Below are 17,700 nucleotides of genomic sequence, written 5' to 3'. Positions count from 1 at the left end.
TTTGTTATAGGATCATTAATCAGTAGATGTCATAGTACAACTATCTTCTTTTCCCATTTCCCCCAGCCAGGTACTAACTGTCATGATGCCAGCTTAAAATACAGTACAGAGGAAGATCTTTGTTTTGCCTTTTCTTCCATCTTGGACGCCTATTCTGTTTGCCTTTCAATCCTCTCGTGTATTTACTTATGGGCAAGGATGAATTGCTTAACTTTATTCATTGCACTTGAACACATAAAAGTTATGCCTGTCATGGATCCACTATTTTGGGCATTGTTATTATGGACTGAACTGTATCCTCCACCCAAAATTCACATGTTGACGCCCTAACCCCCAACGTGACTGTACCTGAAGATGGAGCCTCTAAGAAGGTAATTAGGGATAAAAGAGGTCATAAGGGCACAGCCCTCATCTGATAGATTGGTATCCTTCTAAGAAGAGGAAGGGACACCAGAACCAGCTCTCTGTCTTCATGCACAGAGGAAACGCCAGGTGAGGACACAGCAAGAATGCAGCCACCTGCAAGCCCGGAAGAGGAGTCTCATCAGAAACCAACCCTGACGGCACCTGGATCTTGGGCTTCCAGCTTCCAGGACTTAGGAAAATAAACTTCTGTTGTTTAAGCCACCCAGTCTGTGGTATTCTGTTATGGCAGCCGAGCAGACTAACACAAGTATGAAATATCTATAGGAGAAGGACATTTGTCCTTTTCTATAACAGAAGCCATCCCTAAAGTTCCAAAGCCTACCAGGGTCATAGACGCATGCTTTCTTGGATGTGGCTGGCTGCTGCTGCTAACAGATACTAGAATACTAAGCCCTCATTACAGCTGATACCCCAGAATCGAAATTAAGGAGGCCTTTTCCTTCCTTAGAAAAGCCTTATCCAGACCCCTGGTACTAAATCTCTATGATTACAAAAGCCCTTTACTCTCTTCTGCCATAAAAATAAGAAACTACTCTCAAAGAGCTGACAGACTCCTAGAGATAAAAAGCATCCTGAAGTTTTTATAGCTTTTTGCTGGACTCAGTAGCAGCGAGTTGGCCTTCAGGTCAGCATTCGGTGACAGTGGCTGCTACGCTTTACGATTATGTACCCTTCTCTGTGGTTCAGTGACACACCACCGCAGCCCTCCTAAAGACCAGAACACAACACGTCTCTAATGGCAGACGAACAAAGAATGAAAGCTTACTTTCCTCTGCTGGTCATAGTAACCACCACCCAATGGCAACTGATGGAGAAGCCTATCGTTTTGACAGTTACTGCACCCTGACACAACCATAAGCTGACTTCAAGACATTCCACTTCTTCCAGTCTTGGTCTCTCTCATCTTTAATGTGGACAAGCCCTGCCAGGGGGACTGTGAGGGAAGGCAGGTTTTGAGTTTGCTGTCTGTCCGTGATGAAAGAGTAGAAAGTTCCCTTTCCATTCCAACTAGGTGGCAACACCTATTAACCTTAACTAGTGTGTGTACATCTGCGCTTCACACATCTGCCAAAATTTACTCTGATTCTTACCATGTCTCTGGAGCTGGCTGTGTCTTTGGAGTTGTTCATCACCATAGATGGTAGTAGAAATAACAGAAGTCTCTTGCCTCACCTGAGTAAAATTTCTAACAGTCCTGGTATAAAACATTTTTCTCAGCAGAACTTCATAATGATGCTATACGTGGAAAGTTCTGGATGATGCTGCAGTGTAAGGCAGAGGTCATACCCTTTTCCCTGGCCCCGGTGCCATTTATGTTCTCATCCACCAAATAGTCTCCCATGGCAAAGATGCTGTCTTGTTTTGAGGACCGGATCCAAATTCAAAGAAGCTCTCAAACACTGCAGGATGACTTTAACATCTGGATAATTATTTTATTATTTATTTATTTATTTATTTTGGGGGGCCACATCTTAGTTGGGGCATATGGGATCTTCACTGAGGCACGCGTGATCTTTCACTGCAGCGTGTGGGCTCTTTGTTTCAGTGCGCAGGCTTCTCTCTAGTTGTGGCATATTGGTTTTCTCTTCTCTAGTGGCACACAGGTTCCAGGGCAAGTGGGCTCTGTAGTTCGTGGCAGGCAGGCTCTCTAGTTGAGGCGCACGAGCTCAGTAGCTGTGGTGTGGGCTCCAGTCCTTAATCTCCCGGTGGAGCTTTGCTGTAACTCTGTATGACATTAGTATGCTCTGCTGCTCATGACACGACGTTCTTTCATTTCTCCTCCAGATCTGTCTTCCCCAACTCAATAAATAACACACCATCCATCCAGTAGCTCAAGCTGCTCCGCGACATGTGGGATCTTGGTTCCCTGATCAGGGATCGAACCCTCACCCCTGCGCTGGAAGGTGGATTGTTTACCACTGGACCACCAGGGAAGTCCCAACATCTGAATAACTTCTGAACCTCATTGTCCTGGCCCACTGTTGTTGTCATTCACCATGTACATAAGACTGTGACAGGCAAAAGGGTTCAAACAGTTAGGAATGACTGGTGCACCCAAAATTGTTGTCAATGAGGCCTAACAATCCTGTTTCAGTCGCCGCATTTGTCAAGTCCACAGTGTAAGCAACAAGACGAAGAGAACAACAAGCACTCTCATCCCTGAGGGCCACTTGTAAATATTCAAATTTTATCTGAATGAAAAAATTTCATCCACATGTAAGGAATTTCATGTGTTTTCAGAATGAGTAGTAGCATATCTTGGCTTTTAACTGAAACAGTTAAGATACGTCATCCCGAGATTTAGGATCTCCTTGCCGATAAAGAGAAGACAACACACTTCACAGGTCAGATTTAAAGGAGGTCTGAGAACACTTACACTTCTACCTAGGCTACCATTGTCCACGTCACCCAGAATCAGCTGAAACGGTGGAACATCAAATGAAACACTGTAAAATAAACCAACTCATGACCTTCATGAATACGAGAGGCAACCTATTGCACAGAGCAGCCAAGGTGAGCTTCAAAAACCAGAAATCAGTTTCTGATCACATGTAGACTAAACTTCAAATTCACAAAGCCTTACACCAGGCCTGCCTGCTTCTCCGACCCCAGCTTGTAGTAGCAATCATTTCCTCCTATGTTGGGTTATACACCATGAGGGACTGTGAGCTTGGGGAAGGCACACTGTTAGATGAGCCAGAAAACAGATCTATGACACGCTATCAGTAAACTCATCGCCTTAAAGTTATCAGGGGAGATGTAGCAGATATTTGTAATGAAAACCAGCCTCCCACACAAATCCCCAACTGCATCATTCACAAGTAAAAATCCACTCCAGATAGAACCAACCATGTACCAGTGGACTCTCTAAGATGAGGGCCTCCGGGCCTGTAAATAAGTACCATAACTCGGCATCAGTGCTATTTTATATATTTAATAATAACTGTCCCACTGGAAGCTCCTCTGAGACAACAAATGCATGTGTCCACTTTAACGTGTAATGTCTGTGAGGTTTACTCCAGAAAGCCTCCAACTTACTTGAGAGTTTGTTGTATTACTCACAATAGTCACTTAGCTATATGATTCTAGAAAACAAAGACTAAAAGTAACCGCAAGGTCGCTGCCAGCTACGCCATCCCTTTCTGAGAAGTTCTCAAAGCACACGCCCTTCTGAGAGGTCTACTCACATAGGGTCACGCAGAGGCTGCAACCTTTTTAATACTTACCCGTCCCCTCCCCCGCCTCCCCCCGGCACCTCCCCCTTCTTGCCACAGCTAACTGACTGCTGACGGATGCCTGACCAGAGGGCAGCACTACTAGGTTGGCCGATGTCCCATGCAGTGACCTATGTCCCCCCTCTCAAAATCCTACACTGGATGGTGATGAACAGATTCAGTAAAATCCTCACATGAGCGCTAAGTGTGATACAAAAAGGAGAAAGAATCTAAGACAACCACAAACAAAAGATATAAGTAAAAGCTGTGAAAGAGTCTAAATTACAAGTAACCAGAAGCCAGTAAGTCTTAGTAAAAGCAGAGACAGAGTATAACTGAGTCTCCATGTTGACACAGGACTAGAGCAGAAAGGGACAAGGTGTTTGTTTGCCGTGGTGATGGGATAACCAAGTTCCCTGAGTTGCATTACTTCCTATTCAACACCTCCGGATCCTCCTTGAGGTCTTCTGAAATGATCTCCTGTTCTTCATCTCCTCACGACGATCTGTTGCAACTCTATACAACACCAGTATGCTCCGCTGCTCATGACACGATGCTCTTTCATTTCTCCTCCAGATCTGTCTTTCCCAACTCAATAAATGACACGCCATCCATCAGTAGCTCAAGTCAAGTATCTGGAAGGTGTGTTAAAAGACTTTTCCTTATGGATATTTTCAAAGACTGACAAAAATAAACAGGATGGTACCTATTACTCAGCTTTAGGGAGTATCACCATTTTACTACATTTTATCTACTTCACACCACACCCCAGACCAAAGAAGTCAATTCTAGATTCTTCTTTTCCCCCTCACCCCTCACAACCAATTCAAAGGAAACTTATCATTCTCTCTGAAACTCATCCTGAATCTACCGATTTCTCATTTTCACTAACACTACCTTAATGCAAGCCACCATCATTTCCCAACTAAACTACTCTAACAGCCTCCTAATTGGTCTTACACTTTTGTTCCCTACTTTAATCTATTTCAAATAGCAGCCAAGATGAACTTTAACAATGAGAAATGAGATCAGTGTGGTTTCCTATTGTATTTAGGATAAACTCCAAACTCGCAAAGCCTTCCATCAGACCTGCTTGCTTCTCTGACCCCATCGCGTAGCCATCTCCATCCTGCCAATCCACGCTGGCTTCTCTACATTACTGCCAACTCCAAGCCCATCCTGCCACAGGGCCTTTGCATGAGCTGTTGCCCTGCCCTGTGATGCTCTCCACCTGACCTGCACCTCGCTGACTCCCTGTCACCTTCCAAACCTCAGCCTAAATGTCACATCCTCCAAAAAACCTTCCCAGACCACTCAATCTACACGATCACTTGTTATCACATCACCAATTGAATTCTCTGTGTAACTATTACCATCATTTGATACTTCTCATCTATCTTAAAAAAACTTTTTTTTCTTTTATCTCTCCCCATTAGTGTCAGCTGCTGGGCACAGGAATGATAAGACCTATTCAGTATATAGGTTCATTCTTCTTTCTTAATTAAAAAAACCCTGATTTTGTTCAGATGTCAACATCTCCCCTGCGCAGCTGTGGGCCTCAGGAGAAGCTGACCCTTTTATCCTCCAACTTTAGGAAATGATGTGATTGACTGATGAAAATCTCATATACCTTGCTAGTGGCTAGTTCAGAAATAAGTATTTGGCCCAATTCGAGCCAAGGAGATAAAAGGCAAGGAAAAGAATCATGAAAAGCCCTGGCCTTTTTCTCCCTCCGGGCAGGAATGAAGAAACATGTTTCCCCATCACACCTCTGAGAGGAACAAGCTTTAGGATGAAGTCAACATGGTATATGCAGAGTAAACAGAACAAAAGAACTTGAATCCTGATGACTTAGTGGAACTGCTGGATCAACCCATCCGGGAGTACGTACTATCTCTGATTTTGTTGTATGTGAGCTAATGAATGTGCTTGTTATTTAAGCCAGTTTAGGTCAGATTTTTCTATTACTCATAGATGAAAACACACTCCATACACAGGGACTTTGTTTACCTTGCTCATTGCTCTATTCCCAGCACCTAGAATGTGGCGAGCACTTAACAAATCTATACTGAATGACTAAGTGCAAGAGTCTAAAAGAATAATGAAGGAGAAAGAATCCTAAAACAACTATTCTCCACTTAGCCTACTGAGATAAAGTCATCAAATCCTTAAAAACAGGCGTCTACTTAAGCACTATTAAGTAAGCACAAAAATGTACTTGACAAAGATTTTAAAATGTTAAGCTAACACTGAAATATGTCACCATCATTACAAAAGGAAAAAGCCACCATCAAAAAGCATTCATATGTTTACAAAGACTTACAGGTTCCTGGGGTTCTGTTTCTTCCCATGCTCCCCAACCATCATCTTCCCAGTTTGATTTACCTGTTTTGAAAAAGATAAAAAGTACTTACATGAAATATAGAGCTTAAAATATTTTAAGAACATTTCCTCTAAACATAATAAAACCAACCCCTGATATATAATAAATACTATATTGGTATAATGCTCATATCAAGGAAGAAAACAATGGTAAACTATAGTAGATCAACATTTTGCTATATATAATAATAATCAGGAAACATATGACCTGAATTTCCAAATCTATGTAAAAGTGTGCAAGTTATTTGGGTCTTAAGATATTAGACATCAAGTTTATCCACATTTAAATCCAACTGCAAAGGTGACTTTAAAAAAATCTTAAAATGACAAATATTTGTTCCTTAAGACATCAGACAAATTAAATATACACAGTGACCAAAACACACCTAAAATTCCATACAGATATCTTTAAAAGTGTTTTAATAAGACAAGGTATCAAAGATAAAGAAAACTGAATTCTGAAACCAGATAGGTCTACTATTCGCCATCTTTTCCTGATACTCTGTGATTTCTTATACATGAGAACATTCTCTTGGATTAAAATAAGATGTTCAACCAACACTGCAACAGGGAATTACAAATCCCAAATTGGTTTGGACAGTATGATCCCTTACAATGCCTGTGTTACTCATTTTTATATAATTATCTTTGAATTTATCTCATATCAGAAGAGAAGGAATAAAACCATAATTTTTAAAGGCACTACTCTGAAACAAACAGTAGATATTAAATGTATATTACCTCAAATTAAATTAAAAAACAAATAACAGTTCCCCCAAAATGAGAAAAGAGCAGGCAGTTGCCTAATTATAAGTTTAGGCCCCAGAATCAGATTATCTAGGTTCACATCCTGGATCCAGCACTTACCAGCTCTGTGACCTGGAGCAAGTTACCCTATATCTATGAGCTTTAGTTCTTTTACCGTAATATCGTGGAAAACGACAGTACCTACAGTTAGTGGGGTTGCTGCGAGTGGTTAAATCAGACAGCATGCTAAAGTCCTCAGTGCCTGGCGCATAAGAAGTTCTCGATGCTAGTCATTAGAATTTAGCTATTAAAATACTACAAAACATAGTAGTATGTTTTATAAATTTACTAAGAATTTACATAAAGTAGTAAATTTTATATAAATAAAATACTGTATTTAAACCAATCAGCTTCAAAAGTCTGGGGGAGAATCAATTTAAAAGATGGCACTGAACCTGTTATCCAGGATGCTGACAGTAGGAAGGAAGCAAATAGAACTTTCACTTATCTACAAGGTTTCAAAAGTTGCTAAAATCAACTATACATTAGATGATAAAAAATGTTACAGTCTGGTACTTAGAATCACTGCTCAATTAGCTTTGTGGTAATATTCCCATCTTTGGTACTTAAACGCCAAATAACTACTTTCTAATGTGCCAAGCACACTGCTAGGCATATATTAGGTCCTAAAACAGCACTAATCATTTGATTAACACTGTACAACTTATAGAAGATTTCTGTATACACATCAATTAAACAATTTAACAAATGTTCTGTTAAATACCATGTGCCAAACACTGTAGTAGGAACAGAGAAAAATACAAACACATGAACTCTTTTTCTTTAAAGAATTTGTGATCTAGTGTAGGAGAGAGACAAACATGTAACTGTCATGGTGAGTGCTGTAACTGATTACTATGGGAACTCAGATGAGGCAGTGAGAGAGATGAAAAAATATAGTGAGGGGTCATCTTAAACTAAGTCTTTAAAAAGTGGCTAGGAACTTTTCAAAGGCAAAGAGGCAAAAAAAATGCCATTCACAGATAGGGGTTATTATCATATAAGAACAACTAATATTATCCAGCATTTCCATATGCCTAAATTCTTTACAGACATTAATTCACATAAGCATGACAAGGATCCTTTATGACCTCCTTTTTACAATGAGAAAAACAGATTACCTAGTTTACATAACTTGACCAAGATGACAGAGGATTAAGTGGCGGAATGGGGTTTGAATTCAGGTCTGCCTGAATTCCACAGCCCATGCTAGCAAGTATTCTGCTATACTTACCCCTATGGCTTATGAAGAAGGATAAGATTAGGAAACGTGGGGCTTACAAATAAGGTCAAAAGCAAGATATTATTTTAAAATGCAAGTATTCCCTTAATATTCAGACTTGGAAATTTTTTTTGTAACTTGGAAAGTTAGTTTGCTCTTTGGCAATCTAATTCTGTTAGGCAATCTCTTTATTCTGCTAATTTTTCCACTGCACCAAAAGCAACCGTCTTATTGTGGGCTGATGGCAACTAGGCCATTCCACTTATACAGGTCTAGAAAATGCTCTGTCTCTTGTACGAGAAAGCAAAGTACCTAGTAAAGCTTATCACTCTAAGGTCCACAATTCAATGTTAAAATTGCCACAAAAATATTTATCGAATTACCACAAATCTTTCGGAGACCATGCAGAATTTAAAGTACTTCATAAAGGTCAGCTAATCATTCATTCATTCATTCAACACAGCACAGCATCTCTTCCTGTGTTGGGCCCTGTGCTAAGTGCTGGGGATACAAAAGCAAATAAGCCTTCAAAGAGCTTAGTTTTGTGCACATAACCTCTGCTGAAAGCGGTACAAAAGAAAACGATGAAGAATGCGTTCTCTTCCATTTTGGTATAAAAAGTACCTGACTCAATTCACAAATGACTCACACGATCAAACAGAAGACAGCAGCAATTTGGATTTTCCTACAATTCAAAACAATCCAGGAACAGAAAGACCTTGAGAAATACCTTCTTTTTACAAAATACTTCTGTTCATGACGGTTTACCCATTTCTCAATGCCTCTGACTGGGGAATTTCTATTAATAAGAGGGAAAGAAAATTTAATCAGGCATCTCCTACTATCACAGGAATACATTTCCCAAAGAGGTCACAGTACAAACAGAGGTTACAAGGAAGGTGAAACAGAACTGTCACTCAGATAGATTAAAGATGTTTTTGAAGGTTGGTCTAGAATTCTATTTATAATACTGTAAGAAAATGTATTCCAAATTCTAGTCAACCTAAAAATAGGAAACATTAAAAAAACAAAAACGAAAATATCTGCAAATTAGGTACTACCCTTGAGGCTATTTCTACTCAGTGCAGGTGATAGAAATTTTGCAGCCTCCTGACTTACGTTGAAAATCATTTGATACTGTTTTGCAGGCTGCTATTTGACAGCTATTGTTGCCTGTTAAAAAGTGTCAGAATCTCAGCATTTTACCAAGGTTATTTCTTATGCCCTAAAAATATGCAAGCAGGCCAAGCACATTCTTTTTTTTTTTTTTTTTTGGCACACGGGCTTAGTTGCTCCGCGGCATGTGGGATCTTCCTGGAGCTGGGATCGAACCCGTGACCTCTGCATTGGCAGGTGGATTCTTAACCACTGTGCCACCTAGGAAGCCCCAAGCACATTCTTTAAAAAAGAAAAATTATATTGAAAAAATAGCTGCTGAATGTCTAATAAAGTTGTTGTTCATGTACAGAACTTTATTCAGGCAGTCCTTCTTTCTGGTAACTTTTCTATAAGGGATGGTGTTCTTCAGTGCATATCATTATCAGTGTGTTTTAATTGATCAAGATTGTGGATGATAGCAGTAATGTGTCTATCATTTGAGACTGCACTGTTTAATGTCAATCCAGAACATTTACTGTAAAACCTTAAGATCTACAAATTTCTATGTACTCATGAAGAAATAAGACTAATTTACTTTTTGTCATCAAATTATGATTGTCATTTAGAATAAACAGATCAAAATCTCCTATTGGCCAGGGTAATTTGAAAGTGCCAAGCTCTGGTATAACTTAAGAGGTAAGTCAGTTGAACAAAATGTACTATAGCATACGGACACCAGGATATACAACTCCTTTAGGGTGGTCAGGGTCCAGTGAAGACATTCCAAGGACCCCACAAATCACCAAATCACACAGCCGCTGGCATTTACCCAGTTAACCTAATGAGCCAAGTGGCACTCATTTTGGTCAAAGGCTAGGCTATAAATTATGGGGTAAGTTTAAGCATTTTTTTCCTCAAATATTAAATAAATACCAACCACCCAATCTCCAGAAAGCAATTCTTTAAATAACACTATCATCAACTGCCTGTATCCTTTATTTTGTTGAATTCCAATTCAACAACACTGATCAGAATATTAAGACAATGGCACCCACATTCACTGCCTTTATAAAACCAGATATACAGTCTCTTCTGCAGGTTCCCCTCTCTAGGTAGCCTCAAAACCTCTGCAAGGAAGAGATTAAAATATTGAATTAGGGATGACTGAAGTTTCTGGATTGACTCCATCCTGAAAACATGAGGCAGACTGTCCATGGATCACGCTCTGAGGAACACTAGCTTCAAGGATAACTTCAATGCCAATGTAGTCTGATCCAAAATCTCTTTTTTTTTCCTTTGCCTGCCCTCACCCTTGTTTCTATTCTTTCACTTCAGTTAGACTCTTAACTCACTGGTGGGCAGTCTTTAGCAGCACTATCCAATAAGAATATAAGGCAAGCCACACAAGCCATTTTAAATTTAGTTAAAAAGTAGAAACAGGTGAAATTAATAATACATTTTATTTAATATGATATAGCCAAAATATTATTTCAATATGTAATCAATATTAAGTTATCCATGAGATATTTTACATTGTTTTCTTTTTGATCCTAAGTCTTCAAGATCTGACATGTATTCTACACTTAGAACACATCTCAATTTGTACCAGACGTGTTTTGAGTGCTCCACTGCACACGTGGCTCCTGGCTACAGTCTGAGCACAGGTCTAGAACAACGATTAGGTCTCTGATATCAGGCTGCCTGGTTTGATACCCAGCTTTACCCCTGAAGAGTCATATGTCCTTGGGCAATGCAATCTCTTCCCTCTCAGCTTCCTCTTTAGCAAAACAGAGTTAATAACTGTATCTATTGATACAGTTAAAAGAACAGTGCTTAGCACACACACACACTCCTAATGGCTGTTAAGATGATTACTCTCCAAATGCAGCACCCTCATTCTCACCCTCTGCCTTTGCCTATCCCATATTTGTCAACTAAAATGCATTCCCGTTTGTCTCTGCCTCTATCTCTCCAAATCCAACTTCTCTTTCAGGACTTGGATTAATTCTTCATTAAGTTTTCTTGCACCCACCAATGATCTTTCCCTCTTGTGTAACCATAGCATTTGATTATATTTTTCTTTCAGAACTTAATCATAAACTGTGTTGGGTCATTTACTGCATTGTTAACTTGTTTATCATAAATGTACATCTTATCCATACAAGTAACCATTAAACCTTGGAGGGCAGGGAAAATGTATTTCATGTGTGTGCAAACTCTTACACACCACATATACAAGTATCTTCAAGAACACCATAAGAACTTAATAAACACTTATATCCATTTAGAATATAAAGTCGTTGAAAATGACCTTCTCACCCAAATGCTTCCCCATATATCCCTATAAAAAGATTTAAATTAATATATTTAAATATAGTAAACAAATCAGATATAGATTCTAAACCTTTTACATTTACACAGAAATACAAAAACTTTATTTTTATAAACTTTATATACACAGACTATATCCCAGATCAAAACCATTTTTTTCAAATAAGCTTTCTATGTAAAATTATAAATATACAAATTTTCATAATTCTCTATTCCATTCAATTTTAGCTAATTACAAAAATAATTAAAAAACAATTCTTAGCTTTCATTTTGATTAAGAATGGGAAAAATAAAGCCTTTTTGTTCAAATTCAAGTCTTTGTTCAAATTAAGTGGCAGAATTTACTATGTAAAAAAAGATCCTCTAGAAATATAGTTCAAAATAGTTGGCCTGATATGGATTAATGGATCTTTATATTTCATAAACACACACACACACACAAAACATTTCAAAACAACACAGTGGTTAAGAATCCGCCTGCCAATGCTGGGGACACGGGTTCGATCCCTGGTCGGGGAAGATCCCACATGCCAAGGAGCAACTAAGCCTGTGTGCCACAACTACTGAGCCTGTGCTCTAGAGCCCTCGAGCCACAAATGCTGAAGCCCTTGCACATAGAGCCTGTGCTCTGCAACGAGAAGCCACTGCAATGAGAAGCCCTCGCACCACAACAAAGAGTAGCCCCCGCTCTCCACAACTAAAGAAAGCCGATGCACACAGCAACGAAGACCCAATGCAGCCAATAAATAAATTAAAAAAACCCCAAACATTTGTATCAGTACTTAAAAAAGATCCTGCATTGATAAAGGAAAACCAACACATTCATTCAATTAAGTATGACTTTCAACCTAATTTTTTGGTAGGCTAGAAAAAAATAATTACAAGGAACACTGAATTGCCAAAAAACACCATATCATTTTGAAGGGGAAAAAAAAAAAAGAAAAAAGAACATCCACATCATTTTTGAATTCTATCTATATTCTATTATGCAAATATTCTTTTTGCCAATAAAGAATAAAACAAATTATACTAAAAACAGCTAAAAAATAGCAAATATTCCCTATTGGAGACATCTAAAACTAGATCATGAGAATGCTTTTCCCTAGTCTTGTTACTTTACTGCTATGACACATGTGCCAGATGTTGCTCCTAAAGAAGTCATGTTAAAACTATATTACATCAGGACAGCATCGGCTATAAGCAAAATATTTCAAAGGTTCATGTTTTAACTGGGCTTTAACCTCATTTCCTGTACAATCTAGAGAAAAAAATGGCATTTCCAAGTACATGAGACACTTCTACTTAGTTTTGAATCTTTAACTTTTTTGGGTGGGGGGGGGCAGCAAACCTTTCATGAGGGGTGAGTTTCCTTTAAAATCTGTTCTTTTCACATTCTTAACCATTTTTCCTTAAAATTCACAGATAATCAAGGATTGCACTGAGGACTCAACTGAAGTCTTTTAAGAAGTCTGTCAGCTAATTTTGTTAGTCCACCTCATCTGCTGAGATTACCCTTCACTCTTACTTCATACCACACCTTGAATCATACTTGCTCTCTATATAAATAAGATTCCTAAGGTGATGTCCAACCAGCTTCCATGATATAGAGAGAAATTAAAACGAGCAAGATGAAGCTATAAGTTATAGTAACAAAAAGCAACTCCCTCCTCATTGATTAGTAACTTGACTTTTCAATCCTTAACTTTCTTCATACCTGACACTGAAGAGGACTATTTTTGAACTGTCTAGACTAATTGGTAACATAAACTCTTGTTCTTACTCTTATCAAGTTAAATGTTTTGCCTGAATGAATAAAACCAATGACTTTAAAATATAAAATGTAACTATAACTCCCTCTGGAGAGAATATTTTCCCTGAAGAGATTAGATTATACTAGTATTAAAAAACTGTTCAGTCTCTCACTTGATAAGTGATACAGTCACTGAAACGTTCAAACTATAAAGAAAACGTAATTCAATCATCAAAAAATTATAGATGTCTTTTTTAGGGACATTTCCAATGAATGAATTATTCTACCAACAAAAGCTTAAATAAGAAATTCAACGTCTGCTTTCCCCAGGGCTATTTAACTTAAAATATACATTATTCTGATTTGCTTCTGAACAGTCTTGTCCTCATAAACTGAGTATTGGTTTTGCATTTAACAAGACCTGAAGCTAGAAAGGAAACTGAATTCTAGAAGTGGGCAATTAATTTGACAGTATTTGCTTTTTCCAATATGAGTATGTCAAGATCAAAAACTAAATGAGAAACTGAAATCATTAAAAGTTAGGAAAAGGAAAACTTAATTTAATCTCCACGGTCTAAGAAAAGATCTTATTAGCACTGAAGCAAATTCATTTCCGTTCTTCTAAGACAAGGGAAAAAACAGGTAACGTACTTGTTTCTATAAAGAGCACGAACCTCTAGAACCTATGACTTGTAGATAATTCAGGGGGTTCAACAAATTTTAGTTGGCTCTTTTTGGCCAAGACACAGAAAGCATCACATAGCAATACAAAGTACAAAAAGACTAAAAGAATTGAGAAGCTGCTTAATTTCCTTTGCCTCAAAATCATTAATCTTTTTCTATTTCTAAAGAAACGGAAATGGCAATATAAATTTCATGCTAGCATATTTCTTTTACCACATAAAAATACGCAGCAATCTAAAATGAGGAGGCCATCCCATTTTCAATAAAGGAGTTTCTTTCTTTCAAAACACCATGATTAAATTGGACTAGGTCTATAATGTGCCTTCCAGTTCTGGAATTCTAATGACTCCTATTATCAAACAAGTGGCCTCCTATATCACATGAGAAGAAGAATGTTCTGATTATCAACTTACAAAAAGGACAGAACTGAAAATATCTTAAAGCAGAAATAGAGTGTATCCTCCTGCTCTAAAAACTTTAAAAACTAAACATGCTTCCTTTGCCCCAAAACCTAAGAAACCTTTGGACCCATCCTAACAAAAACAACAAAACAAAATCCATAGCCTTGAAGAAATTTAATATGCCCTATTCTTCTTTCTATTCATTTTATTTTTCAAAGGAAGTCACTGACTAAGGGCAATAATATATATATCAGATAGAAATTATATAATTCTTTCCTACAACTTCATAATTATATGTTACTCATTTATTATATATAAAGCAGGAAAAAATAATGTGAAGGAATGTCAATGAGGGTGAAGGTACATAAACACTGCTTACCAAAGCTAATTTTTGCATATTCTAAAACTAATTTAATATCTTCCTATGTAATCTGTTCTAATACTCAATTATTGTCCTTGTGAGAAAACTTTCCTTATATTTAAGCTAAATTCTGCCCATACAGGCTTAATCTTGCTATTACTTGCTGTTTTAAAAAAAAATACAAATGAAGTCTGATAATTATCTTAGCATCACACAAGAACCACATTTCATTTAACAGAAGAGCAAAAATCAAAGAAACTGATAACAAAGGAAGATAAGTGTGTAACTGGGCACTTCTGTTTACCATGGATAGGAATGAACCTGACCAATTTTTAGAGTAACTGGGCAACTATGATCAACAATTAAAATGTGAATTTCTATTACTCAGCAATTCCAACCCCCAAAATTTACATACAGAAATATCGGCATCGTTAAGTAAAGCATGTATAAGGATGCTTACCAGAAGCATTTTCTTATAGCAAAAATATTGGAATTAATCTAAATGTTCAATGATAGGAGAATGGTTAACTAAAACCTGGTAACGTCTTCACGGAATACTGTGCAGACATTAGAAAAAAATGCTACAGAATTATATATACAGCTTGAAAAGATGTTGACATTAAATAAGTAAACCAAAAAAGTGCCAGAATATACATTCTACAAGAATGAGACCATAATACACAATTTAAGATAGAGAAATAAAACACCCAAGCAGCATGTTTGTGTTTACTGCCTAAGCAGAAAATCTGGAAGAGTCTCACTAAGGTAGCACCTTATAACAGAACTTTCTATAATGATGGAGGTGTTCTATTAGGTAGGTACATGTGGCCAGTGAAATATAACTAGTATGACTGAGGAACTGAATTTTTATTTTTATTTAATTTCTATTAATTTACACTTAAATTTAAATAGCTACATGTGGCTAGTGGCTACTATAGTAGACAGCAAAACACTAAAGTTTTAACATTGGGAAGGTGAGATATGAGTAGCCAGAAGGTAGCTTATATGTCTGATTTTATATACTTAAAAAAAGAAATGATATGTCAATTGTATCTCAATAAAAGTTCTTAAACAAAAAAAAATGAGGTCATGTGATCATGGGTAATTATCTCTCTTGACCTGAGATTCTCTCTTCTGAGGAATTTATATGTGAGGCTTAGGCTCACATGATACAAAGAAAAGTGATCTGTATTCATGGGACTGTTTCTGGTCTTCTTTTCAAAGGAGAAATACAGCATGGCAGACACCTAAGAGCTTCAAGGATTCCTTCTCATGAGAAAGTTCATTTAGGGTGTCAACAGTCCCAAATGATATTAGTATAGTAGTCGTTCAAAAACACTTGCTGTTTTATAATTCCAGAATTGTCACTGTGTAGACCATTACATAACATTTGAAGAACACGAATCTAAGGAAAAGATTATCTCCCCTTTCAGGAGATACTGTAAAGGCCACCCAACTGGTCATTCTAATTCCAGTTTTGCCTACCATTCCCATTCATTCTCTTCTTTGCTGACAAAAGAACGTGTTTAAAATATTAACCTGGTGGACTTCCTAGGTGGCGCAGTGGTAAAGAATCTGCCTGCCAATGCAGGGGATATGGGTTCGAGCCCTGCCCTGGGAAGATTCCACATGCCACGGAGCAACTAAGCCCGTGCACCACAACTATTGAGCCTGTGCTCTAGAGCCCGTAAGCCACAACTACTGAGCCCATGTGCCACAACTACTGAGCCCATGTGCCACAACTACTGAGCCCATGTGCCACAACTATTGAAGCCCACACGCCTAGGGCCCGTGCTCCACAACAAGAGAAGCCACTACAATGAGGAGCCTGCGCACCACAATGAAGAGTAGCCCCTGCTCTCAGCAACTAGAGAAAGCCTGTGTGCAGCAATGAAGACCCAGCACAGCCAATAAATAAATAAAATAAATTAATTAAAAAATATATATATATTAACCTGGTTATCCTATTTCTCAGCTCAGACTCCTTGCATAGGTTGCCACTGCTACAGCTAGCAAGTTTCCAACTCCATCACCACTGCTACTGCCTCAGTCTTGTCTTCACTTCTGAAGGCCCTGATCTGGACTTGTATGAACATCTCCCAAATGGTCACTTACCTCTAGCTCTGAACTACCCAACCTATTTTTCAGAGCCCCCAAATCCATTTCCCTGCAACTCAAATCCTTAAATGCTATACTTTTGCTTAAAACCATCAATGGATACCCTCTGCCTATAGGAGAGATTCCCAGTAAACTGCAAACGGGTTACAGGTGAGTCAAGATATTGATCCTCTCAGCTCTCAGGACAGTCAGGTAGGGCCTGGGGCTAATGGAACCTCTAGCAGGTCACTTCTCACCATGAATAGCTTTGTTTTATGTTTTATGACCCATTTCTTTACTACTATACTAATTTATATATTTTTTGTTATAAACATGTAACAAAAATTATCATTGTAACCATTTTTAAGTGTACAGTTCAGTAGTGTTAAGTATATTCACACTGTTATGAAACAGATCTCTAGAACTTTTCATCTTGCAAATCTGAGACTGTAATACCCATTAAACAAGACCCCTTTTCTCCCTCTCCCTAGTTCCTAGTAACCACCATTCTACTTCCTGTTTCCGTGAATGTAACTACTTTACATAATTCATATAAATGGAATCATGCATTTATCCTTCTCTAAGTGGCGAATATTTCACATAGCATAACGTCCTCAGGGTCATTTGTGTTGTAGCATGTAACACGATTTCCCTCTTTTTAATGGCTGGATAATATTCCATTGTATGTATATACCCCATTCCATTCATTCATCAATGGGCATCTGGGTTGCTTCCACTCCTTGGCTTTTATGAACTGTCCCTCTATGATCATGGGTGTCCAAATATCTCTTCTAGATACTATTTTCAATTCTTTCCGATATACATCCATAAGCGGGATTACTCAATCATATAGTAATTCTATTTCTTTATTTTTAGAGGAAACTCCATACTGTTTTCCATTGCAGTGGCACCATTTTACAATCCTA

At 38.0% G+C, this 17,700-nt stretch overlaps 1 protein-coding gene across 4 annotated transcripts in view; it reads right to left on the bottom strand.

The window, feature by feature from the left end:
* Positions 1–17,700, bottom strand: part of RAB3GAP2 (RAB3 GTPase activating non-catalytic protein subunit 2) — a 106,957-nt gene that overhangs the window by 80,931 nt on the left and 8,326 nt on the right. For all 4 annotated transcript variants that reach the window (XR_009052754.1, XM_057728479.1, XM_057728480.1 and 1 more), the window contains exon 2: positions 5,965–6,026. Coding sequence is in view for 3 of the 4 variants with exons in the window: in XM_057728479.1 (XP_057584462.1) it covers positions 5,965–6,026 (62 nt within the window). In the remaining variant the exon portion in view is untranslated. The remainder of the gene's footprint in view (positions 1–5,964; positions 6,027–17,700) is intronic.

Source organism: Hippopotamus amphibius, chromosome 3 (assembly GCF_030028045.1).
Source record: "Hippopotamus amphibius kiboko isolate mHipAmp2 chromosome 3, mHipAmp2.hap2, whole genome shotgun sequence".
Taxonomy (NCBI): domain Eukaryota; kingdom Metazoa; phylum Chordata; class Mammalia; order Artiodactyla; family Hippopotamidae; genus Hippopotamus; species Hippopotamus amphibius.
Note: the sequence above shows the minus strand (reverse complement) of the source record. Positions and strands in the feature narration are given on the sequence as shown.